At 43.4% G+C, this 14,989-nt stretch overlaps 1 protein-coding gene across 2 annotated transcripts in view; it reads right to left on the minus strand.

Moving 5' to 3' along the window:
- Nucleotides 1-739: 739 nt before the first annotated feature.
- The window catches only part of LOC111960736 (SAM domain-containing protein SAMSN-1-like), a 38,361-nt gene continuing 24,111 nt past the window's right edge, over nt 740-14,989 (minus strand). The window contains exons 1-7 of one of the 2 annotated variants that reach the window (XM_023982932.2): nt 9,621-9,777; nt 8,705-8,914; nt 6,969-7,086; nt 2,731-2,882; nt 2,401-2,613; nt 1,855-2,002; nt 740-1,019 (exon numbers count right to left, since the gene is read on the minus strand). In XM_023982932.2, coding sequence (XP_023838700.1) covers nt 868-1,019; nt 1,855-2,002; nt 2,401-2,613; nt 2,731-2,882; nt 6,969-7,086; nt 8,705-8,914; nt 9,621-9,677 — 1,050 coding nt within the window. In that variant the 5' untranslated portion in view covers nt 9,678-9,777 and the 3' untranslated portion in view covers nt 740-867. Of the gene's footprint in view, nt 1,020-1,854; nt 2,003-2,400; nt 2,614-2,730; nt 2,883-6,968; nt 7,087-8,704; nt 8,915-9,620; nt 9,778-14,989 lie in introns of those variants that run through there. The other variant, XM_023982930.2, reaches the window with a different exon arrangement.

Raw genomic sequence — 14,989 nt, forward strand, 5'->3', positions numbered from 1 at the left:
AACATTTTGAGGCATGCAACATATAGCAATATTGTACAACTGCAACACCTTTTCTGTGCACATTTTGCTTGAAAATATATTATACATTCAATGCAGTACAAATTAACGGATTAGTTAGACAGATGACTCTTGATGCATAAATACTTTATTAATGTGTGACATATTGCACTTATTGAGTTCTACAAGTATGTACATTTCACAGGAGGTTGTTGGCAACTTAATTGGGGAGGACGGCTCGTGGTAAGGGCTGGAGCGGAAAAAGTAGAACGGTATCAAATACACCAAACATATGTTTGTGTTTGATGCCATTCCATTCGATCGTTTCAGCCATTATTATGATCCGTCCTCCCCTCAGCAGCCTCCACTGGTACTGTACATTTTGTTGAACCAGGATTGTTCAAAAATATATGTAAAAACTCCCGTGCACACACACACACGTGTTTGTTTTACTATCCTTGTTGGGACAAAATATAATTTGTCAGGGGTGTCATTCCATGGAGGGCCTAGTGTCTGCAGGTTTGAGTTGTTTTCCTTTCAATTAAGCCATAAACTACCAGGTGTGGGGAGTTCCTTTCTAATTTGTGACCTTAATTCATCAATCAAGTACAAGGGAGGAGTGAGAACCCGCAGCTATTCGGCCCTCCGTGGAATGAGTTTGACACCTGTGCTTCATGTGAATGAATAGGTTAGATAAAAAGGTGCATAAATGAAGGCTTTTAAGGAGGAACAAATTCATTGGTTGTAAGAAAAATTGGCTACATTTAATTAATTAAATCCCATCTTGTTAAACCAAATACAGACAAGACAAACATGGTGAGCCATCGTAATTTACATGTCAAAACTTGTTAGTTAGGATAGTCTGGCCTATCAGTGTGTGACTGGTTGGCTCTCTGTGTCCTCTTTGCTGTTTTCAGAGCACTCTGATAGAATAAAGCAGCCTGAGTCTCTTGGACAGTCGCTCTTCTCCACCTTCAAACTGTGTGATGAAGAGGGCTCCTCACTCTCCCTCACATCATCGCCTGCGAACACAAGAACAAAGCAGTCTGGTTGGTTGGATCCTCAGACCCAGACAGACACCTGCGGGTTGCCAGGTTAACTGCCCCAATCCAAGTCAATTTAAATTAATTCGGGTTGCCATTCTCAACCATCCAAATGGAATTAAGCTTGATTTAATGACTACATTCATCCCTGGCTGGTAATCTTTGCCAGGGCTAGCCAACATCCAGTCATGATATCTGGTTCAGCCAGGGTGGCAGTGCCAACTGTTTGGTCCAAAACTATCCCACAGTCACAATATCTGGTTCAGCCAGGGTGGCAGTGCTATCTGTTTGGTCCGAAACTATCCCACAGTCACGATATCTGGTTCAGCCAGGGTGGCAGTGCCATCTGTTTGGTCCGAAATAAGCCCAAACACACATTTATGACCTTAATTTAGACCAACATAAATGGTGTTATGTGGGGACACAAACATAAATAACCTTTATGCTAATTGAACGCATCCCGTTTTGTAAGCAGCTGACAGAAACTGTCTAGTATTGCTCATTTCCTAATCGGGATTAGAGACCAATCTTTGTTTCATTTTACGTTTCAGAGCCTTGCAGTGTTTTATAGAGGAAGACATTTTGCCTCTTTAAGCAGTTTCTCTCTGACTGGTGCCAACTCAGCAGGATGAGCAATTCTAAAATAACCGCAGCGATAAGCATCTGCTTATTATAACATACAAAGATCAAGATGTTACTTCCTGAGTGTAGTGCTGCGCAGCATAAAATATCTGTGGTACAATTGGCTATTCCCTTTGCCCCAATATAAATACAGTAGGGCTAGGCTACAATAGAAATTGGTTTTGCTACTCACTCTCTGTATATCTGCAGTCGACAGCAGCCAGCAGCCTGCCTCTGTGTTCTGGATTCATCACGTTCAGCTCTATAAGGTGTTTCTCCTGCAGGTGCCTCAGGTCCTCTACTGTCTGGTAGCCATTCAGAAGCAGTGCAGATGCATACTCCTTGAATAAACAAGATACAGTTCCACTGTCAATCTCATCTACCTTTCATAATCTTATACTAATCTGTTCACCTTTGAGTGCTTTAGGTTATGTTTATGCATATTACAAATGTTTGTTGTGTAATTGAGACAACACTGATTGGTTACTGTAAAGAGGAAAGAACAAAATGTGTCGGTATTTGGAAGTCATTTTAACAGGGTCAGAGCTTGACCATGGCTAGAAGCTATCCAGCTTTTGTCAAATTAACGTCATTTTAGCTAACCATAACCCTTTTCCTTACCTTAACCCAATTATTCTAACCTGCTAGGTTAATTCTCCTAACCTGCTACGAAAAGTAAAATCTGAAGTTAATTTGACAATAGATGGATCCCTTCTAGCCATGCCATCCAAGCACTCACCTCTAGATTTAGCCGCTCCAGTAGTTCCAATAGTGTCTTTGGTCGTGGTCTCTTGCTCATCCTCTGAGGCCTGATCTTTGGTGCCTCCTCCTCTCTTTCTTTCTCCATGAGCATGTCAACGTAGATGAACTTGAAGTTGCCTACTTTGTTGTTCAGAATCCCCGTCCATATGCCCATGGGAGGTTTACTGATGATGCTGATAATGTCTCCAACCTGGGAAGAGATATCAATATATTGGACTCATACATATAGATCATGAAACAGCTCTTACAAACAGCTTTCATGGCATTTCACAATACACCCATTCTGGAAGCATTATCTTCTGTCTACCTTGAGTTTGAGGGAGTCAGTGTCATATGGGCTGGGAACAAAGTCTGTGTGGACCCGTGCTCTACCACAGAAGTGTCCATTGTAGGAGCCGTCCTCTTCTAGTCTCAGACTGTCTCTGGTACTGGAACCATCTGAGACGCTGGCCAAACCACCTGAGCCAACAGGGGACAATACATCACAATATGATTACACTGCACAGATTTACCCCTGGACCAAGAATAGGTTGTGTGTGTATCCTTGTGTTGGAGGGAAGGTTACAAGCCTATCCTAATATTGTAATATGATGGTAATAATAAAATAAAATAAAATGTTATTTGTCACATGCACCGAATACAACAGTTGTAGGCCTTACAGTGAAATGCTTACTTACGAGCCCCTAACCAACAATGCAGTGAAGAAAAAAAACAAATAAGAAATAAAAGTAACAATTAAAGAGCAGCAGTAAAATAACAATAGCAAGACTATATACAGGGGGATACCGATACAGAGTCAATGTGCGGGGGCACCGGTTAGTCAAGGTAATTGAGGTAATATGTACATATAGGTAGAGTTATTAAAATGACAATGCAAATAGTCAGGGTAGCCATTTGATTAGATGTTCAGGAGTCTTATGGCTTGGGGGTAGAAGCTGTTTAGAAGCTTCTTGGACCTAGACTTGGCGCTCTGGTACCGCTTGCCGTGCGGTAGCAGAGAGAACAGTCTATGACTAGGGTGGCTGGAGTCTAACAATTGTTAGGGCCTTCCTCTGACACCGCCTGGTATAGAGGTCCTGGATGGCAGGAAGCTTTTCCCCAGTGATGTACTGGGCCATACGCACTACCCTCTGTGGTGCCTTGCGGTCGGAGGCCGAGCAGTTGCCATACCAGGCAGTGATGCAACCAGTCAGGATGCTCTCGATGGTGCAGCTGTAGAACCTTTTGAGGATCTGAGGACCCATGCCAAATATTTTCAGTCTCCTGAGGGGGAATAGGTTTTTTCGTGCCCTCTTAACAACTGTCTTGGTGTGCTTGGACCATGTTAGTTTGTTGGTGATGTGGACACCAAGGATTTCGAAGCTCAACCTGCTCCACTACAGCCCGTAGATGAGAATGGAGGCATGTTCGATTCTCTTTTTCCTGTAGTTCACAATCATCTCTTTTGTCTTGATCACGTTGAGGGAGAGGTTGTGGTCCTGGCACCACAGGGCCAGGTTTCTGACCTCCTCACTATAGGCTGTCTCGTCATTGTCAGTGATCAGGCCTACTGTTGTGTCATCGGCAAACTTAATGATGGTGTTCGAATCGTGCCTTGCCGTGCAATCATGAGTGAACACGGAGTGCAAGAGGGGACTGCACATGGGGCGGCAGTGTAGCCTAGTGGTTAGAGCGTTGGACTAGTAACCGAAAGGTTGCAAGTTCAAATCCCCGAGCTGACAAGGTACAAATCTGTTGTTCTGCTCCTGAACAGGCAGTTAACCACCTGTTCCTACACCGTCATTGAAAATAAGAATTTGTTCTTAACTGACTAGCCTAGTTAAATAAAGGTAAAAAATGCAGCCCTGTGTTGAGGATCAGCGTGGCGGATGTGTTGCTACCTTCCCTTCCTACCTGGGGGCGGCCTGTCAGGAAGTCCAGGATCCAGTTGCAGTGTTTAGTCCCAGGGTCCTGAGCTTTGAGGGCACTATGGTGTTGAAAGCTGAGCTGTAGTCAATGAATAGCATTCTCACATAGGTGTTCCTTTTGTCCAGGTGGGAAAGGGCAGTGTGGAGTGCAATAGAGATTGCATCATCTGTGGACCTGTTAGGGTGGTATGGAAATTGGAGTGGGTCTAGGGTTTCTGGGATAATGGCGTTGATGTGAGCCATGACCAGCCTTTCAAAGCACTTTATGGCTACAGATGTGAGTGCTACGGGTCTGTAGTCATTTAGGCAGGTTACCTTAGTGTTCTTGGGCACAGGGACTATGGCTGTCTGCTTAAAACATGTTGGTATTACAGACTTGGACAGGGAGAGGTTGAAAATGTCAGTGAAGACACTTGCCAGTAGGTCAGCGCATGCTCGCAGTACACATCCTGGTAATCCATCTGGCCCTGCGGCCTTGTGAATGTTGACCTGTTTAAAGGTCTTACTTACATCGGCTGCAGAGAGCGTGATCACAGTCTTCTGGAACAGCTGATGCTCTCATGCATGTTTCAGTGTTGCTTGCCTCGAAGCGAGCATAGAAGTAGTTTAGCTCGTCTGGTAGGCTCGTGTCACTGGGCAGCTCTCGGCTGTGCTTCCCTTTATATTCTGTAATGGTTTGCAAGCCGTGCCACATCCGACATGCGTCAGAGCCGGTGTAGTACGATTCGATCTTAGTCCTGTATTGACACTTGCCTGTTTGATGGTTCGTCGGCGGGCATTGCGGGATTTCTTATAAACTTCCGGGTTAGAGCCCCGCTCCTTGGTAAGTGGCAGCACTAGCCTTTAGCTCAGTGCGGATGTTGCCTGTAATCCATGGCTTCTGGTTGGGGTATGTATCTACGGTCACTGTGGGGATGACGTCATCGATGCACTTATTGATGAAGTCAATGACTGATGTGATGTACTCCTCAATGCCATCGGAGGAATCCCGGAACATTTTCCAGTTTGTGCTAGCAAAACAGTCCTGTAGCTTAGCATCTGCTTCATCTGACCACTTTATCATTCATTGAGTCACTGGTGCTCCTGTTATAATTTTGGCTTGTAAGCAGAAATCAGGAGGATAGAATTATGGTTATATTTGCCTAATGCAAGGCGAGGGAGAGCTTTGTATGTGTCTCTGTGTGTGGAGTAAAGGTGGTCTAGAGTTTTTTTCCCCTCTGGTTGCACATTTAACATGCTGATAGAAATTTGGTAAGACCGATTTAAGTTTTCCTGCGTTAAAGTCCTCGGCCACTAGGAGCGCCGACTCTGGGTGAGCGTTTTCCTGTTTGTTTATGGCGGAATACAGCTCATTGAGTGCGGTCTTAGTGCCAGCATCAGTTTGTGGTGGTATGTAGACAGCCACAAAAAATACAGATGAAAACTATTTAGATAGATAGTGTGGTCTACAGCATATCATGAGATACTCTACCTCAGGCAAAACCTTTACTCCACTTCCTTAGACTTCCTTAGATATCTTGCACCAGTTGTTGTTTACAAAAATACATAGTCCGCCACCCCTTGTCTTACCAGATGCCGCTGTTCTATCCTGCCGATACAGTATATAACCAGCCAGTTGTATGTTGATAATGTCATCATTCAGCCACGACTCTAATAATATATTACAGTTTTGAATGTCCCGTTGGTAGTTTAATCTTTCGTAGTTCATTGATTTTATTTTCCAAAGATTGCACGTTTGCAGGCAGAATGGAAGGCAGTGGGGGTTTATTCGATCGCCTACGAATTCTCAGTAGACAGTCCGCCCTCCGGCCCATTTTCTCTGCCTTCTCTTCATGCAAATGACAGGGATCTGGGCTTGTTCCCGGGAAAGTAGTATGTCATTCACGTTGGGCTCGTCAGACTCGTTAAAGGAAAAAAAGGATTCTGCCAATTCGTGTTGAGTAATCGCAATTCTGATGTCCAGAAGTTATTTTCGGTCATAAGAGAGCAGCAACATTATGTACAAAATACAAAATAAGTAAAAAAATAAGTTATAAACAACGCAAAAAAACAACGCGAAGAAACAACGCAAAGAAACATTTGGATAGGAACCCGTAAAACGTCATCCTTCTTCTCCGGGGCCATCTTAATAATATGGTCATACAATGGTAAAATAAAACTCATGAAAACACATGACATTAGCTTATCCTTAATTTACAAACGTGTAACTTCATTTACAGACTTGTATGAGGAGAGACATGACTTTCTGTTGACATCCCTGTGGAGATGTCACGACTTCCGCCGAAGTCGGCTCCTCTCCTTGCCGCCCGAACATCACCGGCTTTCTAGCCATCGCCGCTCCATTTTTCATTTATCCATTTGTCTTGTCTTGTTCCATACACACCTGGTTTGCATTTCCCCAATCAATTTACATGTATTTAACCCTCTGTATCCCATCATGTCTTTGTGTGTAATTGTTTATTGTTACGTGGTTTGTTCAGGCGCATTACTGTTGTTATTCGCCTTAGTTTTGGCACTTATATGTTTTTTTTTGTGCTGTCTATTTTGGAACGGAAATAAAGTGTGCCTGTTTGCTACACTCTGCTCTCCTGCACATGACTTCGCCTCCGCTACACACGCATAACAGGAGAAGACTTACTGGAGGAGCTCTGTCCGCTGTAGAGGCTCTCCAGAGAGTTGCTGGTCTCTTCAGAGCCTTTCTCAACAGGAAGACTGCTCTCTGTTTCCTCCTCTAGGTCTCTGTCAGTGTCCTCACCCTGCATGGGGAAATACAAGATGGACAAGCCACTATGTGAGTCAGCTAAATCATCTCAGGGTCGATTCCTTTGCTATATAAATAACAGTGCCATTTATATAAGGAAGGAAGTGTCATTAGGTTAACAATTCAACATAGCCACTTACAAATACTGACCAGGTTGTTGGATACTATTTTGTCACTTAGACCTAATTTCAACACAAATTGAGTATTGCTTGGCCAGACTTATACTACATGACCAGAAGTATTTGGACACCTGCTCGTCGAACATCTCATTCCAAAATCATGGCATTAATATGGAGTTGGTCCCCCTTTTGCTGCTATAACAGCTTACCACTGTTCTGGGAAGGCTTTCCAATAGATGTTGGAACATTGCTGCAGGGACTTACTTCCCTTTAGCCACAAGCGCATTAGTGAGGTCGGGTACTGATGTTGGGCGATTAGCCCTGGCTCGCAGTCGGCATTCCAATTCATCCCAAAAGGTGTTCGATGAGGTTGAGGTCAGGCCTCTGTGCAGTTCAGTCAAGTTCTTCAACACCAATCTTGACAAACCATTTCTGTATGGACCTTGCTTTGTGGGGACAGTGGGGACAAGGGGACATTGTCATGCTGAAACAGCAAAGAGCCTTCCCAAACTGTTGACACAAAGTTTGAAGCACAGAATCGTCTAGAATGTCATTGTATGCAGTAGTGTTAAGATTTTCCTTCACTGGAACTAAGGGGCCTAGCCCGAACCATGAAAAAGAGCCCCAGACCATTATTCCTCCTCCACTAAACTTTACAGGTGGCACTATGCATTGGGGCAGGTAGCGTTCTCCTGGCATCCACCAAACCCAGATTCATCCATTGGACTGCCAGATGGTGAAGCGTGATTCATCACTCCAGAGAACAAGTTTCCACTACTCCAATGGTGGCGAGCTTTACACCACTCCAGCCGAAGCTTGGCATTGCGCATGGTGATCTTAGGCTTGTGTGCGGCTGCTTGGCCATGAAGCTTCCAACTAACAGTTATTGTGCTGCCGTTGCTTCCAGATGCAGTTTGGAACTTGGTAGTGAGTGTTGCACCCGAGGACAGACGATTTTTGCGCATTACGTGCTTCAGCATTCGCTGGTCCCGTTCTTTGAGTTTGTGTGGCATACCACTTCGCGGCTGAGCCGTTGTTGCTCCTAGAAGTTTCCACTTCACAATAACAGCACTTACAGTTGACCAGGGCAGCTCTAGCAGGGCAGAAATTTGAAGAACTGACTTGTTGGAAAGGTCGCATCCTGTGTCGGTGCCACATTGAAAGTCACTGAGCTCTTCAGTCAGGCCATTGTTTGTTTATGGAGATTGCATGGCTGTGGGCTCGATTTTATACACCTGTCAGCAATGTGTGTGGTTGAAATTGCCGTATCCACTAATTTGAAGGGGTGTCCACATACTTTTGTATATATAGCGTATTTTACAAGAGTTTTCTTATGACATAGGTAGACGTCACAATGTTGCATTTGAGGATGTGGGTTATAGCCAGTCAGATGGAAAATATACAATATTTTAAGAGCCTCTAGATGTGTTGATACACTATGCAAATATAAGTACTGTGTAGGATGAGAAAGAGGCAGTCTGTAGTGTGACTCACAGCTTCCTCAGAGAAGGTTTTGAAGTGCTTCTTGCCCATCTTCCTGCGCATGGTTAGAGAGATGGCCTTCATCTTCTTCCCCAGGCTACCTTGTTTGGTCTGATCAGAACTCTCACATCCAGACTCCTCTGTCACTTTTGTTACATTTTCCTCTAGTCTGGCTGGTGATGGTTGTCTGATGCCGTCAAATCGCCCAAAACTGGTGGAGCGCTGCATGGAGAGATCACAGATGACAGATTGAATATGTGTTTGCCACAGTGGCAGCAGGAGTCAGGACCCAATCTGGAACATTATGCAATACATGTTGCACCCCCATCCCACCCAATCACTATGGGTTTTTGATGATTTCCTTTCCTTTTACGTTTCATATTATGCCTATGAGGGAACAATTCAATGGTAATGAATTATGTTATCCTACTCCCTTGATTTACAGTAATACTGCGCCATTGTCTTGAGCAATGTGTCTTGAGCCTAGAAGTCTGGCACGTGAGGCTACTTGAACTCAATCCCATTTGCACTATGCTTGTATCTCTATCATGATGTGCTTGTGAGGTACAGTTAATAGATTTTCTAATTTTTCATAAACCTAAAAGTATTTAATGAATAATTCCAGTAAACCCCTATTAAATACCAGGACCACACACTGCAGCAATCTAGGGAACCTTTTGAGTAATTTGACGGACCCTCCCCCTCCTCACAACTTTGACCATATATCTGCTGCACTTCCACACAGATGACCAATGTCTTCTTTCTACTGATCATCAGTCAAAGACATTGCTTCTTCTTTTAGTTAGAATCACATTTTAGTGCTAACTATTGTGGGTAGTTAGCACTAAAGAGTTTTCAATTCTACACAAATAGTTATCAATTCAATGTATTTAAACATGCTACTTAGAAATAATGTGTTTCCACCTACCTTTGGTTTACTGGGCTTTGGTTTGTCTGAAACATTTGAGGCTGCCCTCTGTAGCATTTTGTGTTGATGTTGTTTGGTTTTAGAGTTCAGTCTAATGTAATCTTAAAGAAGCCTATCTGGACTCTGACCAACTCTGATGGTAGTTAAGTGTTAACTGCACTAAACTAACCCAGAATGAATGCTTGGCTTCCTCAAAATGACAGGATGTGACTGATGAGGCAATCAACATTCTTTCTATTACCACGGTATCCGTTTCAGAAGGGGAAAAAACACATTCTGCTAGATGAGCACTTTGCAGTCTCCCTCTAAAAACATTTACATTTCTAGGAACACTGTGATGAAGGTGACATAATTTTAGAACCTTGTTACCATTTGTGGTTGGGCTACATTTGCTGCATGACTCACACCTGGCATAGGCTATACAGTGCCTTCAGAAAGTATTCATACCCCTTGACTTATTCCACTTTTTTTTGTGTTACAGCCTGAATTCAAAATGTTATAAATATATATTTTTCTCACCAATCTACACACAATACCCCACAATGACAAAGTAAAAAAAAAAAGGAGATTTTTGCTAATTTATTGAAAATTAAATACAGAAATATCTAATTTACATAAGTATTCACACCCCTGAGTCAATACATTTTAGAATCACCTTTGGCAGTGATTACAGCTGTGACTATTTCTGGGTAAATCTTTAATAGCTTTGCACACCTGGATTATACAATATATGGACATTATAATTTTTTTAATTCTTCAAGCTCTGTCAAGTTGGTTGTTGATCAATGCTAGACAGCCTTGCATTAGATGTTAAAGCCGATGTAAGTCAAAACTCTAACTAGGCCACTCAGGAACATTCTTGGTAAGCAATCACAGTGTGTATTTGACCTTGTGGTTTAGGTTACTGTCCTGCTGAAATTATGCCGATTAAAAGCTACCCATAACATGAATACCATGCTTGAAAATATGAAGAGTGGTACTCGTGTTGGATTTGCCCCAAACATAACACTTTGTATTAAGGACATGAAGTTCATTACTTTGCCACATGTTTTGCAGTTTTACTTTCGTGCCTTATTGCAAACAGGATGCATGCATTGGAATATTTGTATTCTTTACTGGCTTCCTTTCTTTCACTCTATCATTTAGGTTAGTATTGTGGAGTAACTATAATGTTGTTGAGCCATCCTCAGTTTTCTCCTATTACAGCCATTGTTTTAAAGTCACCATTGGCTTCATGGTAAAATCCATGAGCTGTTTCCTTCCTCTCCGGCAACTGAGTTAGGAAGGACACCTGTATCCTTGTAGTGACTGGGTGTATTGATACACCATCCAAAGTGTAATGAATAACTTCATCATGCTCAAAGGGATATTCAATGTCTGCTTTTTTTTATTTGTACCCATCTACCAATAGGTGCTCTTCTTTGCAAGGCATTGGAAAACCTGTGTTTGAAATTCACTGCTCGACTGGTGACTTTACAAATAATTGTAAACTCAGCAAAAAAAGAAATGTCCTCTCACTGTCAACTGCGTTTATTTTCAGCAAACTTAACATGTGTAAATATTTGTATGAACATAAGATTCAACAACTGAACAAGTACCACAGACATGTGACTAACAGAAATGGAATAATGTGTCCCTGAACAAAGGGGGGATCAAAATCAAAATAACAGTCAGTATTATCTGGTGTGGCCACCAGATGCATTAAGTACTGCAGTGTATCTCCTCCTCATGGACTGCACCAGACTTGCCAGTTCTTGCTGTGAGATGTTACCCCACTCTTCCACCAAGGCACCTGCAAGTTCCCGGACATTTCTGGGGGGAATGGCACCAGCCCTCACCCTCCGATCCAACAGGTCCCAGACGTGCTCAATGGGATTGAGATCCGGGCTCTTCACTGGCCATGGCAGAACGCTGACATTACTGTCTTGCAGGAAATCACGCACAGAATGAGCAGTATGGCTGGTGGCATTGTCATGCTGGAGGGTCATGTCAGGATGTGCCTCCAGGAAGGGTACCACATGAGGGAGGAGGATGTCTTCCCTGTAACGCACAGCGTTGAGATTGCCTGCAATGACAACAAGCTCAGTCCGATGATGCTGTGACACACCGCCCCTGACCATGACGGACCCTCCACCTCCAAATTGATCCTGCTCCAGAGTACAGGCCTCGGTGTAACGCTTATTCCTTCGACGATAAACGTGAATCCGACCATCATCTCTGGTGAGACAAAACCACGACTCGTCAGTGAAGAGCACTTTTTGCCAGTCCTGACTGGTCCAGCGACGGTGGGTTTGTGCCCATAGGCGACGTTGTTGCCGGTGATGTCTGGTGAGGACCTGCCTTACGACAGGCCTACAAGCCCTCAGTCCAGCCTCTTTCATTCTATTGCGGACAGTCTGAGCACTAATTGAGGGATTGTGCATTCCTGGTGTAACTCAGGCAGTTGTTGTTGCCATCCTGCACCTGTCCCGCAGGTGTGATGTTCGGATGTACCGATCCTGTGCAGGTGTTGTTACACAGGGTCTGCCACTGCGAGGACAATCAGCTGTCCGTCCTGTCTCCCTGTAGTGCTGTCTTAGGCGTCTCACAGTACAGACGTTGCAATTTATTGCCCTGGCCACATCTGCAGTCCTCATGCCTCCTTGCAGCATGCCTAAGGCATGTTCACGGGACCCTGGGCATCTTTCTTTTGGTGTTTTTCAGAGTCAGTAGAAAGGCCTCTTTAGTGTCCTAAGTTTTCATAACTGTGACCTTAATTGCCTACCGTCTGTAAGCTGTTAGTGTCTTAACGACCGTTCCACAGGTGCATGTTCATTAATTGTTTATGGTTCATTGAACAAGCATGGGAAACAGTGTTTCAACCCTTTACAGTGAAGATCTGTGAAATTATTTGGATTTTTACAAATTATCTATGAAAGACAGGGTCCTAAAAAAGGGACGTTTCTTTTTTTGCTGAGTTTATGTGTGGTGTACAGAGATAAGGCGATTCAAAAATCAGATTAAACACTATTATTGCACACACTTATTATGTGACTTGTTAAGCACATTTTTACTCCTGAACATTTTTAGGCTTGTCATAACAAAGGGGTTGAATACTTATTGACTCAAGACATTTCAGATTTTAATTTTTAGTTACTTTGTAAAATTTTCAAAAAACATAATCCACGTTGACGTTACAGAGCATTGTGTGTAGGCAGTGGTGGAAAAAGTACCCAGTTGTCATACTCAAGTAAAAGTGAAAGTCACCCAGTAAAATACCGCTTGGGTAATAGTGTATTTGGTTTTAAATATACTTAAGTATCAAACGTAAATGTAATTGCTAAAATATACTTAAGTATTAAAAGTAAAATAAAAAAGTCTAAATCATTTCAAAATCCTTATATTAAGCAATCCCAGACAGCACAATTTATTTATTTAATTTTTTGTGGACTGAAATCAATTACTATTATTTGGGTTCAGTTCTTTCCAAAGTTCTTTCACACAAAACATTCCAGTAAGAAAAAAGCAGAAAATAGAATTATCCGAAATTATACTGTCAATGTTGAACTTTTCTTTGCTCAAATGTCAAAATCTCGGGTGAATGTTTTGAGGAAGTGTTGAGGCTATGAACTGCAGACACAGAAAGATGGCAACTTTGTGATGTCGAGACGGTTTCCGTTTGAACATTTGGACTCCGTATGGACGGTTGACTAAAACAAGCTCTTCTTGATCTACTTGATAATACATTTGACACATTAAATGTTATTTACTGCCACATCATATCAAACATGCTGTGATTATCTTACATTAGGCTATATAAATAGCTATTCTAAGATAAATGTTGCCCTCAGGAAATTAGGGAATCAGTCAGCATCAATGACCTATTTAATTCATACTGTGGTTGATAACTTTATAGCAAGCTAGTACGTTGGTTATTAGGTTACAGTGTCACACCCTGATCTGTTTCACCTGTCTTTGTAATTGTTCTCCACCCCCCTCCAGGTGTCGCCCATCTTCCCCATTATCCCCTGTGTATTTATACCTGTGTTCTCTGTTTGTCTGTTGCCAGTTCATCTTGTTTATCAAGTCAACCAGCGTTTTTGTTCTCAGTGCCTGCTTTTCCCAGTCTCTCTTTTTCTCGCCTTCCTGGTTTTGACCCTTGCCTGTCCTGACTCTGAGCCCGCCTGCCTGACCACTCTGCCGACCTGTACCTTTTCCCCACCTCTGGATTATTGACCTCTGCCTGATAGTACGAACTGGCCATTACTGACCCAGCAGACCCGGGCCAGCTGCGCAACGCCATCTCCTCCCAAGGAGCCTCCATTTGTAGGCACAAGGAATTGCTTTATGGTCTTATAGAGAGGGTCCAAACGTTGGCTGAGCGACATGACTGGGCGTTGGACATGCTGCTGGGGCAATTCCGCGGGTAGTCTTGGGTGGCAGCCTGCCACGGTGGTAACCCCTCCGCCCCTCAGTAACTCAGTGGTTAGCAGCGTCGCCCCACCGGCCACTCCACCTTCCTGGGAGCCCCGCTTACCTCCCCCGGAACACTTTAATGGAGAACCGAGCACCTGTCGGGTGTTTTTAGCTCAGTTTTGAGCTTCACCCCTCCTCCTTCCCCTTTGATCACTCCAAGATAGCCTACCTCATAACGCTGATTTCTGGGAGGGTTCTCACCTGGGCTACTGCCATATGGGAACAGCCGGCCATGTGCGTGAGTCTGGAGGGGTTTGTGGGAGAGGTGAGGAAGGTTTTTGATGCCTATGAGAACAGTGAGGAACAGACAGCCCCCTAGACGGGGATTATCTTAGAAAACATCTAAGAAAGCACTGAGGTGTACCACACTGGTCGTAAAGGAAGTCCAGTGGACTTGTCCACCTCCAAAACAAATGGCAACAATAATCATTCCTTGAAACCATGTGTAGGTTCAACTACAATACAACTAGTAAAATGCTCCAATCATGTGTTCCGGTAGTATAATATTTCAGAATAAATCGGTAGGATAACTGGTCCCCTTGAGTACCAATGCCAATACCAGCAACAGTCAATCCAGCTACAATCAGTAAGAAGGTTAGAGACCTAACCAATCAAATTACCCTTGACAACAGCGACATAGGAGTCACTCAGAGTGCAACACATGGAAGGGAATCTCCAGTATACTCTTCCAATGGTTAACACACATGTCACTAATAAATAGAATCCTCAATTCAGGAGGAAAATTATTAGAAGTCATGAACCGTGATCACACCACGTACGACTGATCCAATAGTTAGAGTACTTCCGTCGTGAGGTTAGCTCCTCCGTGGATAACATAGCTATGAAATAGACTTCTTCATACCTATCACCACTACAATAGTGGACGACACAGTGACTTGTTGTAAAAACTACTA

This window comes from Salvelinus sp. IW2-2015, linkage group LG4p (genome assembly GCF_002910315.2).
Source record: "Salvelinus sp. IW2-2015 linkage group LG4p, ASM291031v2, whole genome shotgun sequence".
In the NCBI taxonomy this organism is placed as follows: Eukaryota; Metazoa; Chordata; class Actinopteri; order Salmoniformes; family Salmonidae; genus Salvelinus; species Salvelinus sp. IW2-2015.